The sequence below is a fragment of the Cynoglossus semilaevis genome, chromosome 4 (assembly GCF_000523025.1).
Source record: "Cynoglossus semilaevis isolate Cse_v1.0 chromosome 4, Cse_v1.0, whole genome shotgun sequence".
In the NCBI taxonomy this organism is placed as follows: domain Eukaryota; kingdom Metazoa; phylum Chordata; class Actinopteri; order Pleuronectiformes; family Cynoglossidae; genus Cynoglossus; species Cynoglossus semilaevis.
In genome coordinates this window covers 18,021,336-18,041,868 of record NC_024310.1, presented here as the reverse complement: position 1 = coordinate 18,041,868, position 20,533 = coordinate 18,021,336, and the positions used below count along the sequence as shown (strand labels likewise).

Sequence of the window (20,533 nt, the reverse complement as noted above, 5' to 3'; positions counted from 1 at the left end):
TCTCACTGGTGTCACCTGGTGCTCTCAGGGTATATATACACCTCTCTCCCCTTCAGTCTGCCTTTGTGTGTTCTGACCTGTGTTGATGGTCATGCCGTGTAGTTTTAATGCCTTGCTGTTTTGTTGTGTGTTCCTTTTCCCTGTGTCTCAGTGAATTTTGTGATTTATACACAACTGATCAAAATTGATTTTTGATTGATTATTATTATTGATTATTTTTACTTCTCAGAGAGTGAACCACAGAACTTTAGAAACCTTTGTGCTACAGACTCCTTTAATAAAACTGTGCACCTTATTCTTTAACCTACACGTTTGATAACGCCTCTTTAATCAGGATAAAAGTGGTGAAAACACAAACGCAAGTATCTACAAAGGGAAAAGACATAAAAGGAACCAGTGGCGTTTTTATTCGTGTGCATCCTGGATGCACGAGTGGGTAACGAAGCAGAAACAAACAGCGCAGAGGCAGAAAGCATGAACACATTAGTGATCTGCTCCTGGACTCAGTGCTGAACAGGATGACTGGACTTGGCCAGTGATTTATCCATCGGAACGATCTGTCTACGTCTGTATTGATCTCTGTTCTGATCCTTCCAGACTTTTTCTCTCCACTCCAACTGACTGTTGTCTACAGCACATACTAGCTTGTGTACCTACTTCTTCAATTACCCTCTGTACTGTCTAGGTATATCTGGATATTGTTAATGATGTTTAGTCATTTAACAATATCCAGATGGCAGCAACTCATACAGTGGTTTGTACAGATAAAAATGCGTCCATCCATTTTCATCCGCTTATCCGTTACCGAGTCGCGGGGGCAGCAGTCTCTATTTCCGCCACCCAAATCACACTGCACCGTACCAACCCCCCTGAACCTTCCTGCAGGTGGTGAGTCCACTGGAAGGTACCAACCGCCCTAAAAGGGATTCGATCTTGCCCAGGAGGTGAACCCTGGGGTTCCACACCAATGACAGAGACATTGCCTCTGGGCCGAAGCACCACTACAGATAAAATATCAATGCAACATTAACAGCTATTATTTAGAGGAAACCATTTCTGATTCACTCAAGGACTTACAATAGCATTTCAATGCCTAGCATGTGTTTTCTCCAAACCCGGCTTTTAAAAAGCTTTTGAAAACCACTCACCATCAAATGCAGCCTATTGACTAAGATCTACCAACGCTATGAAGAAAAATGTATAATCATACTACCAAACTACACCACCTATGAACATTTACTTGCCTTTTTTTTTAATGTAAAAACCTCCATTTAAACACATAATAACTAAATGTTACGTTGGTAGGATATGTTAGTGAGCTGTTCTCATTTTCTCTTCTGAAAGACTTTCACAGGCTTTTAAAAGTAGACGCGTATATTTTTCATTTTCCTTTTGCACATCTCTTAACACACTCCCAAATATTTTGGTTTAAATAATGCCTAACGTCATTATTTTCTTCTTCATGGAAGCTTAGACATAAATGAACCAAGGTTGAAAAATGACTTTGGAGAAAAAGCGTAGTCCTTTAACTTATTTACCCGTATTAAAATTGAATGTATTTCCATCTCTCGTCTCCTTTCCTCACCCAACCTTCCAAACCCAAAGTCTTCCTAGCCCTTGAACTCCTATATTCCCCTCAGAGTTGCTGGGTATTTTTCATGTATTCCTTTACTTTCTCTGCTCCTCCATGTCTCATTCTCTCATTTAGTACCCTCGCCCCATCTTCCCTCCCACCCCACCTATCCGTCAGTGTGTGTTATGTGCCTATTTTAATTACTCTTCCGAGAAAATCCATCAGCTGGTTGGTAGACTGGAAAAGGAAAAAGGCGAGAGAGTGGATAAATAGAAGAAGTGGAGGAAGAGCAGGATGAGGGGCGGTGGTTGATGTGGGATGGGCTGGCGTGGATGGAGGGGAGTTTCACAGGAAAATTAAACATCGATTTGGAGCCATGATGAAACTGGCAACAAGAAGCCAAACAAGGGGATTGTGTGTTGGACAGCCCTGGGGCAATGTGCTGAACTCAGCAAAGAGAGGAGAGGAAACATAGCAGGTGGTGAGGTGGAGGCACGGAGGAAAAGGGCAGAGGAGTGTTAAAAAGGTTAGTGTTACACAAGGGGGAGAGGAGGGTGAAGTAAGTCCTAAACAGGGGATAGGGGAACTGACTCACGAGAGTGGGGGTGAAGTAAGTCCTAAACAGGGGATAAGGGAACTGACTCACGAGAGTGGTACTACGGACGTAAGGGATCAAAACTGTAAACGTCAAATTGACGGAGCATAAATAGCGGCGTTTATTAAACCCACGACAACGTCGCTGTCTTCGAACTCGACCTCTCTGATGTGACTTGTTATTTCAAGTTCATTTAGCCCACAAGTTGAGCTGGTAAACAAGCAGTGTGTGTGTGTGTGTGTGTGTGTGTGTGCTGAAACCAATTTGTCATTAGGCTCTTAAAGCTCATTAGTATGTACAGCGTGAATCATTTAATTAAATGACCATGACCGGCAGTTTACTGCCTGCTCAGTGGCACTGGTGGTGATGAAACCCAGGGATGTGTGAACGTGGCTGCACTTGGATATGAAGAGACAGATGTGCAGCACCTATAAAAACATATATATATTAAATTAGGTATATATTAGTATTTAATCAATTGATAAAAAATAATGTAATTATGGGCTTTGTAATGAATTAATCACAATTATTGAAATTTTTAGAAATACTACCTCAGACTAATAGTAGCCGCACAGTAACTGACTGGACTGGACTGCATTAATGAGCAGCAAAACTCAGAATCAAGAGCACCTCTCATTAGTTTATGTCATATTAGTGATGTGTCGTTCGCGAGCGATTCGTTCAAAATGAGTCGTATGAAAGATTCGTTCATTTTGAACTCACAAATCACTCTCTCTGTGAACTAATCTTTCGCTTCGTTCTCGCAGATTAGTTTTCATTTGTCACGTGACAGAGAGCTCGGGTCTCCTCCGCTCTCATTCATCTTCACGTCGTGGTGTGGTTTTCTTTGTGTTTTCACATGGTTTTAATTGCTTATGGTATTTTGTGTACTTTGTAGACTTTGTCAGCGGAAGCAGACCATCTTGCCTTCAGTATTTAGTGTCGGAGAGGCGCAGCCTTCTTTACGACGCCCACAATAGGGCTAAAGCGCCACCTGCTGTAAAACGAATGAAATGATTCGTTCACGACTCGTTCATTTTACTGTTCGAGAGTCAAAGATCCAAATCAGTAAAAGAGTCGGTTTTCCCATCACTATGTCACAGATGATAAGACTTATTTTTCACAAGCACTGAAAATTCACTGCAGGAAATGTTAGAAATCCAGCTTTCTTTAGTCTCGGTGCTGGTTGAGAAGGCAGTTTTGTCAGTTGAAGATTTCCATAGGAAATGTTAGAAATCCAGCTTTCTTTCGTCTCGGTGCTGATTGTGAAGGCAGTTTTCCACGGCCATCCCAACCCTCTTCCTCGTTCTGCTGCCCTCCCCCAATGCCTCGGCCCTCAATCACCTTCTGCACGGTCACCGACATGGTGGCTCACCTTGGCCCACCAAGCCTTCTTCCAGATGCTTCCACCACCTGCTCCAAGGCCATTAACCCCTAAGTCACTTTTACCACAGAGCCACACAATCACACAGAGAAAGACACCGCATGTAAAGTAGGTTATTTGTGGGATGTTTGAATATTCATAATTCTGACCAATTACAGCCAAGTCCAGTATATTGCCAATATATCAGTCTACTACATAATAATACATAAAATTACTGTCAGTAATTATAGGTGTTATGCGTATATTATGACCAATGCCTATAAAAAGTACAGAGAGCTGTGTAGTACTTTGAAATGTACTAGTCGTGCAATACAAAAACACAACATAGATAGATGATTGTCAAATCTATCTATCTATTAATATCTATGTAATTATAAAGTGTTTATGTCACTTTAGGCACCTACTTAACCTGGATTTGGCAATAAAGAATGCAGGTCAGAAACCATTGCCTTCTTCATCAGTACCTCATATTAACCCTGATATTAGTCCTTGATATTAACACTGGAAATAAGTCTATGTCTTGAATGGACTTATTTCAATGATTTTGACCTTAAAATAACCATTCAGATTGTCCCATTGTGGAACCCAATCTGGGGCTGGTCTTCGACCAAGATTCTTCCCGTTGGTCAATACTCATTGGTCCCCTCCTTATCCCAGGTCATAGCTGAGTCTGTATCCTAGTTATTTTTCCTCCTGCAACCCTCGCCACGTCATCCAGACTGACACTGGGAGAACAGAGACTGAGCCCCAAGTGGCTGGTTCTGATATTGATAGCTATAAACGACATCAACATAAAATACTGTCACCCGTCAATAAAATCAATCGGTAGTCGAGGGAGCGAAAGGGAAAGACACTGAGTAATTGAGGATGTAATTGCAAAACAGATCATGCGCAACTTCCTGTGGTATCAACGCAGCAAATGGGGGAAAAAAAAAACAAAACAAAACATGTGAGTCTCCTAAAATGAAGAGCAGGTGAGATATGAGTTTCTAGGAGCTGCTAGAAAGCCTCATTAGTTTATGAAAAGTGAAGCAAATGGGGGAACTGACATGCAGTACTGACATGCAGTACTGCTGCCCTATGCAGTACATTTGGCCACAGTCTTTCAGTCAGGTAAAGAAACTTCTCTCATTACGGCATCTTAAGGTGGATTATGTCTGATATCCGCAAACACAACTCTAGTCCATGTTGAACCATCCAACAGAACAACGAAGTATCCTAGCATGAGACATGGTACCTCTCCGCTTAGAACCGATGGTTGGCTGAGTACCAGCAGCAATGCTCCACCACTGGTATTCACAGGGCTTCGCTTTGAGGGAGGCAAACGACATCCCACTTGTATTTTTGTAGTATCCAAAATGGTATTTTGTTATTCATCTTGTGAATAAAACCCCAGGATTTTTTTTTTTTTTTCCAATTTCATAAGCATCTTATTTCGTCGATAAATTCAAAGTCAAAAACACATTTTTAACTTAATGGCTGAATAAGGCCAGTCCTAATGACAGTGATGTGCGTTCACTGCATCGAGCTCCTTCAGCAACCTCACCTTGCATTTGCATTTTTCTGGGCTGCTTGAGGAAATTGAAAAACCAGGACAAAATCTACACAAACACTCATACACACACACACACATGAACAAAATATACCAACTCCACACAGAAACAGCCTCAAGTTCTATGAAAATCAGAGCTAACGCTAACAACTGGGACTCAGGAAGCTGCTAACTTGATGCTTGAGCGCCCGCCGCTGAGTAAGAGCCCTATTTACCCATTGACTTTGTCTCTTTTTAAACATAGCTTCGCCCACCGGTGCCACTCCTGCCCTATTTTTGTAAGTCCGTGTAGCACCTTTGATCCCCTCCATCCACTCCAGAGCACCCCAGCGCACTAACAGGGTATTTGGAGGACTGTCTGTGTAAAGCCCAGTCCTAAAGACCAAAACCGCGGCGCACTGACAAACAGATGAACAGGCTCAGAGCCCAGTGTGGTGGAGCACTGTGGGACTTATTTTTACAAGCTCACTGAGAGGTTAAGTGTGAGCACCGGGCCAACACATCACCAGTAGAACTTTACGACACAAACCTTTAAATCACACAGTTTAACCAAATCTGAAACTCGTGCTTTTCCCTGTGAACAAACAGATGAGTGATGAAAGTATATATTATGCTATTGTTCCAACACTTTTTTACCGCATGTTGAACTTTAAAATAGAGCAGGTAGAAGGTGAGGAAGTCGATTTTCTGTGACTTTAAACTATAACTGCCACACTTTTATTTAAGTTGCGACCCTTAGCTTTAAGAAAAGGTCCAGTTTGCCAGGACCTTAACAAAAGAGATTTCTGCCGCCTGCTGTTTTTTTTTTCTTCAGAAAACATGAAGGGGAAATCATTAAAAATATGAAAGACTTGGACGTCCAGGTCTGAGGGCAAATAAATGTTCTGTTTTTACTCGTCTGTGCATCAAGGACTGACTCAACTTCATCGCTAAAGAAAAGAAGAAACTAGAGTGAACTACAAATGTAAAACACAAGCAACAACAATCAGCTCCCATTGTTGGGATTTTGCAACTATTTGCACTTTAAGGACAAAGGAATCACAGTTAGACATAAGGAAGTGAGCAAGAAATTGTACACGTCAACCTGGGGATACAGCTCAGCAGAAGACATGGCTGAACAAACTCTGACAAGTTTTCTTATTCAAAGACAATTTGCATAAGGAAGTGAGCAAGAAATTGTACATGTCAACCTGTCTGACTCAGGAAAACTTTGTCAGCAAAGTCTTCCCATACCCTTGTCTAGGGCAAAATATATAAATATATATTCTTTTCCTGATAAAACTGCGGCAAATCAGAACAGCCTTCGCCCTGAAGTGAAAGACATCCCCAAGAATTCAACGAAGAAGAAATCCTCTGATAGGAACTCAAGTTTTAGGAATGTGAAAATGTAAATAGAGGAGATGAGGAGACATGACTTCATGCATATTTTCTGGAATTTTTTTTTGAATTTTCACACATTAGAACCTCCAAAGATTTTACTCATTATTAATTTTCAAATAAAACTAACACATCAAATGTGATGGAGAAATGTGATGATCAACAAATGTTATTAAACATAATGTTTCCCTGGTGAGCCAATCATTAACCCGCTGTACCCAGAGTATTCCACTACTTTATTTATCTTTCTGTAAAAGCCTCTATGATGAAAAGTAGAATTTGTATTTACTTTTTTTTTCCAATTACCCCAAACACCCAGGTGAAGGGTGAGTGTGTACAAAACTTATAATTGGAAACCATCTCTCTTCTTTCATAATGAAAACCTTGGAGACAGAATCTGAATGATTCCAGTGCACACTATTCTGAATTAATATTCTAATCTAACCTTGAGTGACTTAATGCTGTGGCGGAGGTGCTAGGCGTTGGTGCGGTTGTCAGGAAATATTGTCAGCGTAAAGAAATCGCTGCTATCTCTACGAGCTGAGCTGATGAAATCAGTACATCACATCTGTTTTCACAGTCCACACAGGGTTTTTTTTTTTTCATTAACATTTCAATATTTCCTGTTATACATTGCACAAATATGGTTAAAATGAAAGTTACTTTCTTATTTTGATAAATATTGAAATCACGTTTTTAATCTTTTTTTTTTTTCTATTCCTCATGTTAGGAACATATTTTTAAACGAACAATATGTGACCAAGGCTTTCAGTTCAAAATTAAAATACAAATAAATCATGAATAAAATAAATTTTACCCAAGGACTAGGACTGGGTGATATGTAGACAAAGTAATGTATCTTTTTTTTTTTTAGGGTCTCCCTGAAAGCATACAAGCATATTAGATTCTTTCCAAAGGCAAACGCTCAGTTATAATTTGAAGCCACATGTCCAATGTGCAGTTCTACCTTCATACCATCTCAGTAATGCTAACATATACATAGCGAAAATTCCTTTCAGGCCAGTAGTGAGACATGCTATGATATCTGGTTTAGAGACAGTGTCTTACAGACCTGGAGGTGGAGAAGATGAAGATGTTGGGACCGGAATGGACTGTATTAGAAATGAGCAGATCAGAGGTACAGTTAATGGGGAGCAGTTTAGGGATGGAGTTTGAAAAGAGAAGCTCCGATGGTTTGGACATCTGTGGAGGAGAGATAATAAAGACATCGGCCAAGGGATGTTGAAATGGGAGCTGCCAGGGAAGAGGAAAGAAGGCAGGGCCTGGAGAGGATTTATGTAGCAAATGGATGTAGTAAAAAGAGAACATGGGATAGATAGTGTAACACAAAGTGAGGCAAGGGTGAAACAAAAGGAAATAATCTGCTGCGGTGACTCCTGAATGGAACAGCTGTAAGAAGAAGCTGAATTAGCAAAAAATTGTCAGTAGTCTGATATGCGTCAAATACATATTCTTCTTCGAGTGACAGAAAATCTTGGGTAAAGCAAGTTCTATCTAACGTCAACACAACTATCCATCAACTATCTATTAAAGATGTCCGATATTAACTTCTTGCGGGTAAAGCAAGTTCTATCTAACGTCAATGCAACTATCCATCAACTATCTATGATGTCCGATATTAACTTCTTGTCCATTTACGATATGCTGATATTGTCAAAACACTTAATTTCCGATTCCGATATCAACTGATCTCAATATAGCGAAGCAATGGTGGCCTGGTGGATAAGAAAAATAAGTGCTGACTGCTCACTAAGGTGATGGGTTAAAACTTTCTCAATTATTTTTCACCATGCCCCCCCTAGGGGACAGACGTTTCATCAGCCAGGGCATACATCATTTGTCAAAACCCATGCTTTCATTATAGGAGGAGAAACAAAAAAAAAAAAAAAATGCTATCATATCAACGAGATCTATATCAGGCTTAAGAAGATAGTTTTTATGCGACATTACATTCATTACCTTCTTAGCAATTGAAGCATTGGTGTTGACAGGCCGTTTTGATGAGAGAATTGTTTTCTTTTTTTTACTCATCAAAAATCACAAGGTACAATTTAATACAAAATATTATTAAATCAATTTTATACTGAATAATAGGAATTCCGTGAACATCGTTAGCTGCTGAGCAAAAGTCTGCTGAAATTAATGGACATTTCATACAGAGATGATTAAAAATGTTTTATGACAAAGGGGAGAAAAATGATAATTTAAGCAAAGCTATTTTGAGTTTAGTTATAAATAGACGTTTGCTCGGATTTTCCAAACGTTCTATTTGGGTTTTGAAGACTCTAATCAAATTCAACATAACACAGCTGAACACCTAGCAAAGACATGATGATAACACCTGTCAGTGCTATTGGAGACGCCTGAGAGGCTTTCAGGTGTTCTCGTGATAAACTCAGGCAACTGTAAAAATGATGTCATCTGTCTTAGAATTTAACTATTCAATTAAAAAATGAACTGCTTATGGGTACCTCTTCACATCACCTTCACCTAACAGTACTTAATTTACTAGACAGAATAGTCTAGCTGGTTAATCCAATATAGCAGTTTCAAATTAGGGGCGCTCTCGACTGAGAAAAACATGCATTATTCTATGAGTATTGAAATCAACCATCATTCACAGTCCAAGGCAGAATTCCAGAGAGGTCAAATAATACTGCATGGAGGTCAACTCATTTCTGATTTCATCAAAAATGTGCTTTTAGCCAATGTACAAACCCCAGAAATTCATGGTAATCCAAACACACAACCAACACTAAAACACTGAGTCAACATCAGTAGAAATTCATGGTAATCCAAACACACAAAAACACTGAGTCAACATCAGCGTCACTGATATGAACCAGAGACAGACATGAACATTCAATAACTGGAAATCTCCTCACATCAGGCCAGGACTCTTCCAGTCAAGTGAAACCAGTGGCTTCCCAACCGTTTTTGGCTCGTGACCCCAGAGACATTTTAGTAGCAGAGAACAATAATTACTTAAAATTTTTTTTTTTTTTTAAACAATTACTAGACATTTTTGGTGACCCCAATTCAATTCCATGTGCCCCCACATGGGGTCGCGACCCCTAGGGTAAAAAACACTGAGTTAAACCAAACAACTGCCCTGACGTCTGTATTTATTTCAGTCAATTTACCCCAAATTAGACGAGTTCCCTGCCTACATCTTTTATCAGACACTTCAGTTCTCATAGCAAAGACTGACATCAGCTGCGATCACACTCACAAACACACCCTGTCCTTTGAAGGCTGATTGGTGATACTTCTTGAAGTACCAATCAAAGACTTCATTTACCTTTAGAGAGACACAGACAGACGAAGAAGACGAAGATGAATTAGGGGTGTAAATAGACAGACCTGTAAACCAGTGCGTCATCCCCAGAGCTGTTGTACTGGATCTGGAACATCCTGACTCCTGTTATTGGTGTCTGACTGCTCCATCTAATGAGGGCAGAGTCTCCCGTCAGTTCCACCAACGAGACTTTTCGCTCCCCGGCCCCTCTTGTCTCGTTGTTGGGCAGCGCGGCTTTAGAGGACGTTAGAATATCAGACGGAGCAGGTTCCGAGGATGGATCTCTGCTGCGACTCGTGCTATTTGCGAGATGGGGCATTGCCGTGACAACCAGCTCCACCCTCCCTGTGGATTCGCCAGCTGCGTTGGAGGCGATGCAAGTGAAGTTTCCTGAATCCTTAAGTGATGTCACATTGATCTCCAGGCTCCCATTAGGGAAAACTAAAGTCCTAAAACGAATGGATATGGAGGAAAAAAAAACATTATTAAAAGGTGGAAAGAAAAAAGAGAGGCTGTCCGGTTGCCAAGGCCTTGTGCGAGGACTAACCTTTCTTTTTAAATCAAACTTAAATCAAAAGTAATTTCCATCTGCTAACATAAGCTTTATTTCTTTGGTTTCTCATCTGACAACCTCTGATCGTTGAGTCCCAGGGAACTCAACCTTCAACCTGATGCCTGTAGAAGCTGTTGCTAATTTCAATTTCTATTACCAGCATCCATCCAGTCTTTTATGCCAAGTCAAAGAAATTGTTTCCAGCCTGCGGTTTTGTTATACTGGCTGACAACCATCACCCAGGAATGTCAGAATTAAACAAAGAGCTATTTCTCCAAAAATGTACCGTTACATTTGAATATCACCTCGAATATGCCAGCAGAAGGGATGGATGTTTAAAAAGACGGCGTTTAAAAGGTGGCATCTGATGATCTAGGTTTTTGTAGTTGTTGCCTAAGGTGCAATCTATTTTTTTGCCAGCTAAACTCTACATTTAGCGTATGTATTTGAAGGATCCGATTTTTTTAAGTCAATAACATTCATATTGTTATCATACTTGAACCGGCCCACTAGGGTGTTCGATGCGGCCGGCTTGATGAATTTTTGAAAATAAAATAATACCCAAACACTTCATGTTCACGGTATGTTTTTTCTAAAATATTATTTCATTATGAATAAATAATAATAATACATATCTAATATACTTGAACTTCTTTGCATAAAAATTAAGGGGAAAAACATGGACTTATTGTAATTTGTAATTTATTATGGTGTGATTAGGGGAAAAACATGGACTTATTGTCATTTGTAATTTATTATGGTGTGATTGTACTGGTCCAGGCCACTTGACATCTGATCGGGCTGTATGTGGCCCCTGAACCATCCCCGGCTTTAGAGGTACTAGGGGTAGATATAATTTTGGGAGACTCTTCCCAATTACAGACGAGACTAGATAATTAAAACATTAGACAGATGTTACAGGGTTTTTTTTAGTGCATGTTAAAACATCTTTTACCTGTCAAGATCTGGGCTGCATTTGTTTTTTACTTTTTTTTCTTAAACACAAAAAATCATGTTAAAACATCTTTTACCTGTCAAGGTCTGGGCTGCATTTGTTTTTTACTTTATTTTCTTTTTTTTTAAATCACAAAAAAAATTTTTTTACATCAGAGGAATCATCGAAACCTGAAAGGAACCTGATTTCAGGCCTCAGACAGGGCGGAGAAGCAGGATGTGACCTGGTGTGAGAAACATTTCAAGGAATTCTCTGACAGAAACTAAAGTTGCAGAAGTATTAAGAGCTATCAATGTGTGAAGTAGTACAGAGAAAAACACTTTTCTTAAATCTTTCTTAGAACTTTTGGACTCCTGAAAATCAATCAAGACTACACTTTTTAGAAGCTGCATTAGTTTTGGTAGAGTTGTGGTTATATTAGAGTTATATTCCTGTAAATATGCTGTAATGTCATTGTAACTAATGCAAACAGGTGACCACTGCATTACCTGGTGCCGTTGGATATAAGGCGCCCCTCGGGGCTGATCCAGTGAACTTCAGGCTCTGGATCTCCGTTAGCTTTACATTTCAGGCTGGCTGGTTGACCTTCCATTGCCACAGTGTGAGGCGACTTCCGGGTCAGAACTGGTGGGTCACAGATAAACTCCTAAAAGGAATGGAGAGAATCATCAGAACCATTCACTCATTGAAATCTGGCAGTGACACTGGTGTAAAAAATCAACATCACCTCTTCAGGTATCGTCCAGAAGTATTTGGCACTGAGGTCAGGGGGCGAGGCGCAGGTCTCCAGGTCATCTTCTCTTGTGAGCCTCCTCAACCACAGAAGCTCACAGTTACAGTGGAGAGGGTTCCCACCGAAGCTCAGCACCAGCGATGACAGAGGAGAGCCTTTAGACTTGGCGTAAACTGGAATTCTCAGAAATAACGGATCAGGGGGGATTTTCTTCAGTTTGTTGGATGTCATATCTAACCTGAAAATGGGAGAAGATAAAGGGACAGTAAAAAATTGGGTCATTTTGACCCATGTTGTGCATCACAGGGTTGAAAATCATCCCAGGTTTCCTCTGCTGTTACCTTGCCAATTTGTGGAGGTTGGTGAACACTCCTTGGGGAACGTTTTCTATGAGGTTATGGTCCATATTTAAGGTGTTGACGTTAGTGAGGCGGCCAATCGTGTCCCAGGGAACCTGAGCGAGGTTGTTGTAACTGAGGTCCAGGTCCTCCAGCGTTGACAGAAAGTCATCGAAGGCATTAGGAGAAATGTTGTGGAGCTGGTTGTTAGCCAGTATCAGGTGGCGAAGGTTGGTCAGGCCTTTGAAATGGTCATCCTGGTTAAAACGTCAAAACGAGATCTTTTTTTTAAGACATCTTTCTTAAAGGGATTTTAACTAGATTTATGTCAGTTTACATTTAAGGATGTTTTCCATATAAGGTCATTGCCCTTTTGACTGAAACCATTCAGTTCAATGACTAATTCTCAGTACCTTATATGCAATGTTAACCCTAACATTTCTAAAGGAGGTTTTCATAGAGTATTACAGTTTCTTTTTTTTTTTTGACATCACAATAAAATTCTTGTCAGTATTTTTAGCACTGAAAATCCATTCGGTTGCGTATATACTCACTGACTAGAATTCTTAGATATTTATGGACATTTTTTTTTTAAATTTTCTTAAAAGTCATGGTATGTTTTTTGTTTGTTTTTTTAGTTAAAAAAAGAATTCTTAGATATTTATGGACATTTTCTTTTTTTTTTCAATTTTCTTAAAAGTCACGGTATGTTTTTTGTTTGTATTTTTTATAAGATTTGATATCTTGTTTTTGCATAGATTTTTGTTGAGCTGTGTTGTTTTATTTAGTGAGGTTTTTCAACCATCCAAAAGGCATGAGGAAAAAAAAATCAAACCAAAATTTAAAATAAATTATTGAAGCTTATCAACAGGTGAAGCCCCAGTTGATTTAATGTGCTAGTCTAGCAAAGCAAAGACAAAGGTTGTGACAAAGAGGAGCCATCTAAAAGAAACACATTTTGACTAGAATGGGAATTAATGGCTCTGTTTTTTCCCCCTTAATTTGTGTTTGTTTTTTTTCATTTGTCTTCATTCCGATAATTTCAACCACTGATCTCACCTTTATCACAGTCAATCGATTGGAGTCCAGGTGCAGAGCTCTGAGTCGTCTCAGGTCACTGAAAGCTGAAGGCAGTATCTGACTGATGGTGTTTCTGGACAACGTTAAATGAAGAAGGCTGGTCATGTTGGCAAAGTCCTTTCTCCTCACGGCTGGCAAAAACACAAAAGAAGAATTGAGAGAGAGAGAAACGTCACCAGGGACAGTGTGTGTTTGCATAGTTTTGACTTGTTTACACCTGCAGACGGTCCAAACGGTGTGGTACTGTCAACAGCAGAGGTTGTGTTGTTGTTGTTGTTACATTAGCAGAGGAGTGTGTCTGGACCTAAAATTGACTTTGACGTGGGTAATATGAGTTAATAAAGCTACGCCCTGGGACACGGCCGAACATTTTCCGGGGGCCAGATGCAGCCCGTTCAGCTTTTTAATCCAGCAATTATTATACTTCTGCCTTTTTCCTGCAATACTCACATTTTCCCAATAGATGGCATAGAAGATGATAAAATAAGTTTAGCCTTTATGCATGACTTTTACATGTCATTGATCTTAGTTCAGACGAACGCTCCATCTATCTGCTCCTGACCCAGCCCCCCTGTTCAATTTGTGGCCCACGAATCAAAAAGTTCCGTCCACGCCTGATCTACACACTGACTGCTACATACCTGTGATGAAGTTCTCCTGAAGCCGTAGCTCCACCGTGCGCCTGTCAATGGCTGCAGGGACAAACAGAAGCCCCGTCTTGGAGCAGAGGATGGCGAGTGACGGAGAGAGGCTCTGGCACATGCAGCGTTTCGGACACGGTTGTCCCTTACACGCCGCTGCCAGCAACAGCAGAGACAGCCACAGCCGTTCCATCATCCTCCAATGGAAACCGGTGAGCTGGGAGACAGAGCGGACACAAGTCAGCGGCGAATTTAAGTGAACACAAAGACGGTGTCAGTCAAGGAGAGGCAACCGTGGAGAGGTCGGAGGTCAGGATGAACCCGTTACTCAATCTCTGGGGTTAATGTCTCTTTTATTCAGACCCAGATGACTACAAGTCCTTTCTTTTCAACAATTTGTAATAAGGTCTTGACACAGTGTGGAAACTGAGACGGACATCGCAGCAGCTGAATTCAATTTTGCAGTGGTCGCGCACAAGACTTTAATGAGAAATTCTTACAAAAACACGGATAAAGTTGCGCTTTAATGAGAAATTCTTACAAAAACACAGATAAAGTTGCCATTAAGGTTTGTTGTATGCAGTCTTTCTTTAAACTGCACTGTTTGTGCCTGCCCTTATTTGTACTGTGTCTGTACAACCATTGTCTGTAGTGATTAATGAATGTGTAGCTCTGTTTGTTGTTCGTATTTTCTTTGTTAATGTTAATCAGTGAAACCTGTGTAATACACATTCGCACTAAAACATACCATTTAGGCAATATTGTGTTTTGCTATTGAAATATGCTACATGCTATGCTACGTATACAGTGTAAAGAATGATTAAAATGTTGATTTTTATTTGAATCATTTTGCGAAACATTCAAAAGAGAGTCTTCAAATTCGTGTGTTTGATCGTTGACTCAGGAGACTGTTAGGCGAAAAGAGTTAAAAATGCCGACGAAGACAAGTTTTCTTATTAATCCAGAGATGAATTAACACTGCAGTAAAAAAAAGTTTACTGTACGAGCTGTTAAATATTCAGAAACTTTAAGACATTTTTGGAGTAAAACCAAGGTGCCCAACGAGGGTCACTAAGTTCCTACAAACACCCCTGATGCTAATTCAACTTTACATATGAGGTGTATTAAAAACTCCTCTTCCTCGTACTCTCTGAATTCATCAGTCCAATAATATCTAGGAAATATACTAGGTATTTACCAAATGACGCTGGTTATTTTTTTAGAAGAATTTCCTTTTGTAAGTTATCACAGAGTGAGTCTCAGGAGTCCACTTAAAATAGATCTTCTGTCATTGGATACTTGGGGTTTTCCAACCTTGCAAATATTAAAACAATGTTATGTACACGGAGGCAAAAAATGTTCTTTATCACATTATCACAAGTCTCCTTTTTTATCTTCAATTATGACCGCCGATGTTATCCCCATCTGTCTACAGCCTTCTATATCCAACGCTTTTGTGTCCACACTCAGGAGTTAATCTTTTAAACGTTTAGAAACACAATATCTCAGTAGTTATTTCTCACATTGGCTCTTGGTGACTCCAAACACTTATTTTTTAATCGTTCAGTTTCTCATCAGACATTTCCTTTCTGTCCTTTAAATCTTCTATCGTATTTACATGACATTTCCTTTCTGTCCTTTAAATCTTTTATCATATTTTGAACTTTCCAACAGAAGATGAAGAGAAGAATTACTTTCTACTTCCTACTATTTATTTTCTTTAGTTTTTCTTATCATATCTCTCTGTAGACAGTCTTAGGCATAAATTATATTTTCACGTTTGCTTTGCAGCAGAAAGAAATAATCCTATAATACTGTCTATTTAAAAAATGTGTACATGAATAAAAAATAATTATTGATATTTTTTTCGAAATGTATCTGCTCCTTGTCTTCAAACATAAACATTAAAATAATGAAACGTAGTCTGTCTACGTTCGGCATTATTCCACATTGTATTCTGCACAAGGTAAAATTGTACAGTTAAATTATAATAAGTCGTTTCCAGCAGAAAAACTAGAGACATTTAAACGTTACACCCTGGGCATGTTGTTTTATTTCTCCAGAGGGGACAATTCTCAACAAACAAGGCTTCAAACTATTTGCTTTATCCTAAAAACAACTTTGTTCACTGACCATAACAACGCTCTGTTTAGATCCCAGACAACCCCTCGTGAAACAAGGGAGCCTGAGTACAGGAGGTCCTCGACTTACGTCGGGGTTCCGTTCAGTTCTGATGCAACTCGATTGTGCATAAGTACCTGTGTCACTCACCTACGCTAAAACTGTGCTAACATCGTAATGGAGGACATAAAAACCATCAGAAGAGCCATAATGAAGGGCAGAAAGTTCCCAAATAAATAAAAAACAGAAACATAAGAAAGCAAATGTAGTACAAGCCAATGGATGGTATACAACCAACATGTGTAAACAAAGCTGTCATCAGCATATAGCTCCACTCACCAACTAGTTTTCAGAGGAACTAGAACTTTCTTAATACATTTATGGGATATGGTGACATAGGGTGAGGACGTCATGAACCCTCTGTACTGTTGGGTTTACAATGTCAGCGTAAACCCAGCAGTACATCAGCAGACTGCAGAACTGTTCTTCCTTTGGCAGAAGGAGCTCAGTCTCAAGCACAGACTGGATGCCCTTCCATTTAAATGGATGCTCTTCAGCCTGAATTGAGATCTTTGTTTCACAAAGTCAGCTCAAAAAAAAAAAAAAAACCTTTGACTTCTTTGCAAAGACAACTGCCTTCATTATATAATGTTTAAACCAAACACCATGGCAACGTTTAAAGCTGTCACAATAACGTGTTGGAAAAAAGAGAAAAATAAATACATTAGGTTGATGTAGACAATGTGGCTGCAGCACATAAAAAAGCTGCTTATGAAAGACAACACAGACCAAAACCACAGGGTTTCTGTGTTTTGTTTTTGTTGGGTTTTTTTTTCTTATTATTTCCACAGAAAATAGAAAACAGCAAGCGCACAAGCAATTAGGCTCAGTGAAAGGGGAAACGGGGAAGTTTGGCAGAAAAAGAACGATGGGAAGATCGAGAAGCGAATAATAAAATAGCGGGCAGAGTGCCCATGAAGTCAAATATAAATCACCGCACATGAGAAAATACTCAGGGCGTATCGTCAACTTTATCTAAATTAAGTTGCTTCTGACAGTTTAGCCTGCAAACCTTGATAAGCGAAACCATTTGAGAAACGACTCGATTCTCTGTTAACCGGCGACTTGACCCCACTCGCTCTGCTAATGCCTCCCCACCCCCGGTATTATACATATCATTTTTCAAGATCGTATCTAAAGTTCCTGTAAGATTACACCCTGCGACCCCACTTTGGCTACGTCTGTTTTTTATGTAACCTCTGTGGAATAAAATGTCTTTCTTAATTGCAGAATGAAAGGTTTGTTTAATGACAAACTGCCGAAACCCAAAGTCTTTAATAATTTAAAAAGCACTCTATACTTCGACTCTGCGACTTCTGATCTCAAAAACCAAAGTGTTCATAAATAATTATAAATACATGGTCATTCTGGAGAATCTTTAAGATCCAGTTGAGTTTCATTTCTTTCGCTATAAATTTTCTTAAGTTAAGTTTTGCTTGACTTACACTATTCACACAATTTAAACTGTATATCAGTGTACCTAGTAGTAATGTATTAGTGTACTGTATATAAGCACAGTATAGAGTAATGTATTAGTGTACTGTATATAAGTATATACACAGTATATATTTCAATGTTGTAGATTACAATTTTGCAGTGAATCATATGTTCACTTTGATTTTTTATATCTTTGATTTCAAAGAATATCTTTTTTTCAAACCTTTTAATCCTTTGTGTTGTTCTTGTTTTAGTTTGATTCTGGTTCCATCTCCATCCATATTTATATATATGTGTGTGTGTGTGTGTGTGTGTGTGTATTCAAATATGACAAACAGCGCATAATCAAAGATTCTTCACACTGGATTTTGCAGGTAATTCACCCGTGAGGTTTTTGCACCCAGTACAAAAATTGATGGGCTTCACACATGATGAGAACGTGCATGTGTGTGTCTGTTGTGGCGCATGTGTGTGCCCCGCCTCAACTCGTAGACTCGGCTGCACCTCAGAATGAAGATGGATCACCTTGTCAGGGTTCTCGGTGAACCACTGCAGTGTCCTGTGTATAATTTAGTGTACCCACAGTAAACCCTGTCAGCATGTAGGTCCGTGTGTGTCCTCATCACATTCGTCTCCATGAGTTAGAGGTGGAACATCTGACAGTTTTACATTGGCATGCTCTTCATCTTTTTATTTTTTTATTTTTATGTAAATGGGTCAGAACAGATTGTGAAATTTTACGACATGGAACGGCTCTGCTGATTCGTTAATTACATACACGTTGGTGTGACACCGCCTGGTCATACACATTAGGTTAAATGGAAGTTGATGATGTGTTAAGAATTTTGAAATACTCAACTCTTCTCCGCTGATGGTTACCAACCTAGGAATCAGTGGTGGGAAGTAATGAGGTACATTTACTCTATTACATTTACTTGAGTAAGTTTTTCAAAATACAAAAAAAGTTACTTTTATCAGAAATACTGGATAAAGATTTAGCTGTCCAGTAGCCAGTTCTCTATTCATCCATGATCCAGTGTCTCTACTTTTATTTTGTCAGAGAGAGAATTCAGCCCGAGGTTCTACCGCGTGACTGTGTTTAACCAATAAAACGTTTCCCTTGCCGTGCAGTCTTGTCACGTGACCATACTTAATCTAGCGACAAGCAGCTACTGCGGTCGATAGCATGATCAGTTTACAAACAGTTGTTCATCATGCGGTGTCTTTTTTGTCTAACCTGAGGAAAAATGTTATGATAAATTTGACCTAAAATCATTATTTTTTAAATATTTATTTTTCATGTGCTCTTTTATTTCATTGACATTTATTTTTAGGATGAACTCTCCTCTCTGACAGTTGTTACATCATGCGGTGTCTTTTTTGTCTAACCTGAGGAAAAATGTTATGATAAATTTGACCTAAAATCATTATTTTTTAAATATTTATTTTTCATGTGCTCTTTTATTTCATTGACATTTATTTTTAGGATGAACTCTCCTCTCTGTTGATTGAATGCTCATTAAAAAATAAATCAGATGTTTTGAACAGTTACTCAATACTTGAGTAGTTTCTTCACCAAGTACTTTTTTACTCTTACTCAAGTAATTTTTTGAGTGACTACTTTTTACTTTTTGAGTAATTTTATTCTGAAGTAACAGTACTTTTACTTGAATACAATTTTTGGCTACTCTACCCACCTCTGCTAGGAATGCAGTAACATTTTTGTCGCAAAAGTGATATGACTGGAATGAGTTAAATTAGTAAAACTGAAGTTTATTTTGTCACTGTGCCCCACTGCAGCCCGGTACCTGTCCCTGAACCAGGTGTTAGTGACCTGATATGCAGTACAGCCACCCATACATGTAAAATACTTCATATTTGTTAAAGGCAGCTCTGAAACCATCTTATTTTTTCATCCCATTCTGCAGATTTTTTTTCACATTGGTTAATTTTTTAGTGAAATTTTGTAAAATTGGGACTGTTTCATACAATCTCCTTCCCTCCATGATGTGCCGATAAGACACATCTTAAATGTTGCTGTTAATATTGCTAAATTTTGTAAAATTGGGACTGTTTCATTCAATCTCCTTCCCTCCATGATGTGTCGATCAGACACATCTTAAATGTTGCTGCAGTATCAAATTTTATTTGGGAATTTTCTTTTTCATTACTTGGTGTGGAATTTTTTTAAAAATTTGTTCTTGCAATAATCTTCACTGTTACATTTCAAAAAGACTATTTTAGTGACGTTCTAGATCAAAACAATCAGTTGGATACATTAAAATGAATAAATAGAGACAAATGTAGCTATTTGTACTACTACTACTACTATGAATGTGGATGTGTGTATGTGTGTGTGTGTGTTACATACTTACTACTTATTACATGTGAGTACAATAAACAGATAAACAGACCTTGAGATGCATACGGTTTTACTGATTGATGATGTGGCGGTGTTAAAGACGGTGGATAAACACAGTGCGCTGCACTCTCGTGTTTTGCATCCACTGCACTCATAAATAGGCCAGTAATTGCCCAGCCTTCCATTACAGCCTAATCTCTGCGTAACGATTAGGTGATTGACCATGAAACAAATCCTTCTGGTTCCGGCTTTTGCATCAGAAACATGTCGGTGGTCAATTAAACAAGACTCCTCTGCCCGCTGATGATCTCTCCGTTCCTTTCCCTTTCAATAATTACGTGATATGCTTCGTCCCAGCAGATACCGTGAAGGATTCTGGGAATAAAAAAAAATGGCTTGAACCGATGTGTTTAGCTAAGGCAAGAAAATACATGAGAGTGACGGGCAGGTGGA

General features: G+C 39.1%; 1 protein-coding gene across 2 annotated transcripts in view; it reads right to left on the bottom strand.

Annotated features, from left to right (window-relative positions):
- Positions 1-14,554, bottom strand: part of zgc:172282 (leucine-rich repeat and fibronectin type III domain-containing protein 1-like protein) — a 63,764-nt gene extending 49,210 nt beyond the window's left edge. Inside the window, exons 1-6 of one of the 2 annotated variants that reach the window (XR_003049578.1) lie at positions 14,101-14,553; positions 13,439-13,590; positions 12,383-12,636; positions 12,036-12,279; positions 11,797-11,954; positions 9,866-10,249 (exon numbers count right to left, since the gene is read on the bottom strand). Coding sequence is in view for 1 of the 2 variants with exons in the window: in XM_008309759.3 (XP_008307981.2) it covers positions 9,866-10,249; positions 11,797-11,954; positions 12,036-12,279; positions 12,383-12,636; positions 13,439-13,590; positions 14,101-14,296 (1,388 nt within the window). In the remaining variant the exon portion in view is untranslated. Of the gene's footprint in view, positions 1-9,865; positions 10,250-11,796; positions 11,955-12,035; positions 12,280-12,382; positions 12,637-13,438; positions 13,591-14,100 lie in introns of both variants that reach the window. The other variant, XM_008309759.3, reaches the window with a different exon arrangement.
- Positions 14,555-20,533: the final 5,979 nt, after the last annotated feature.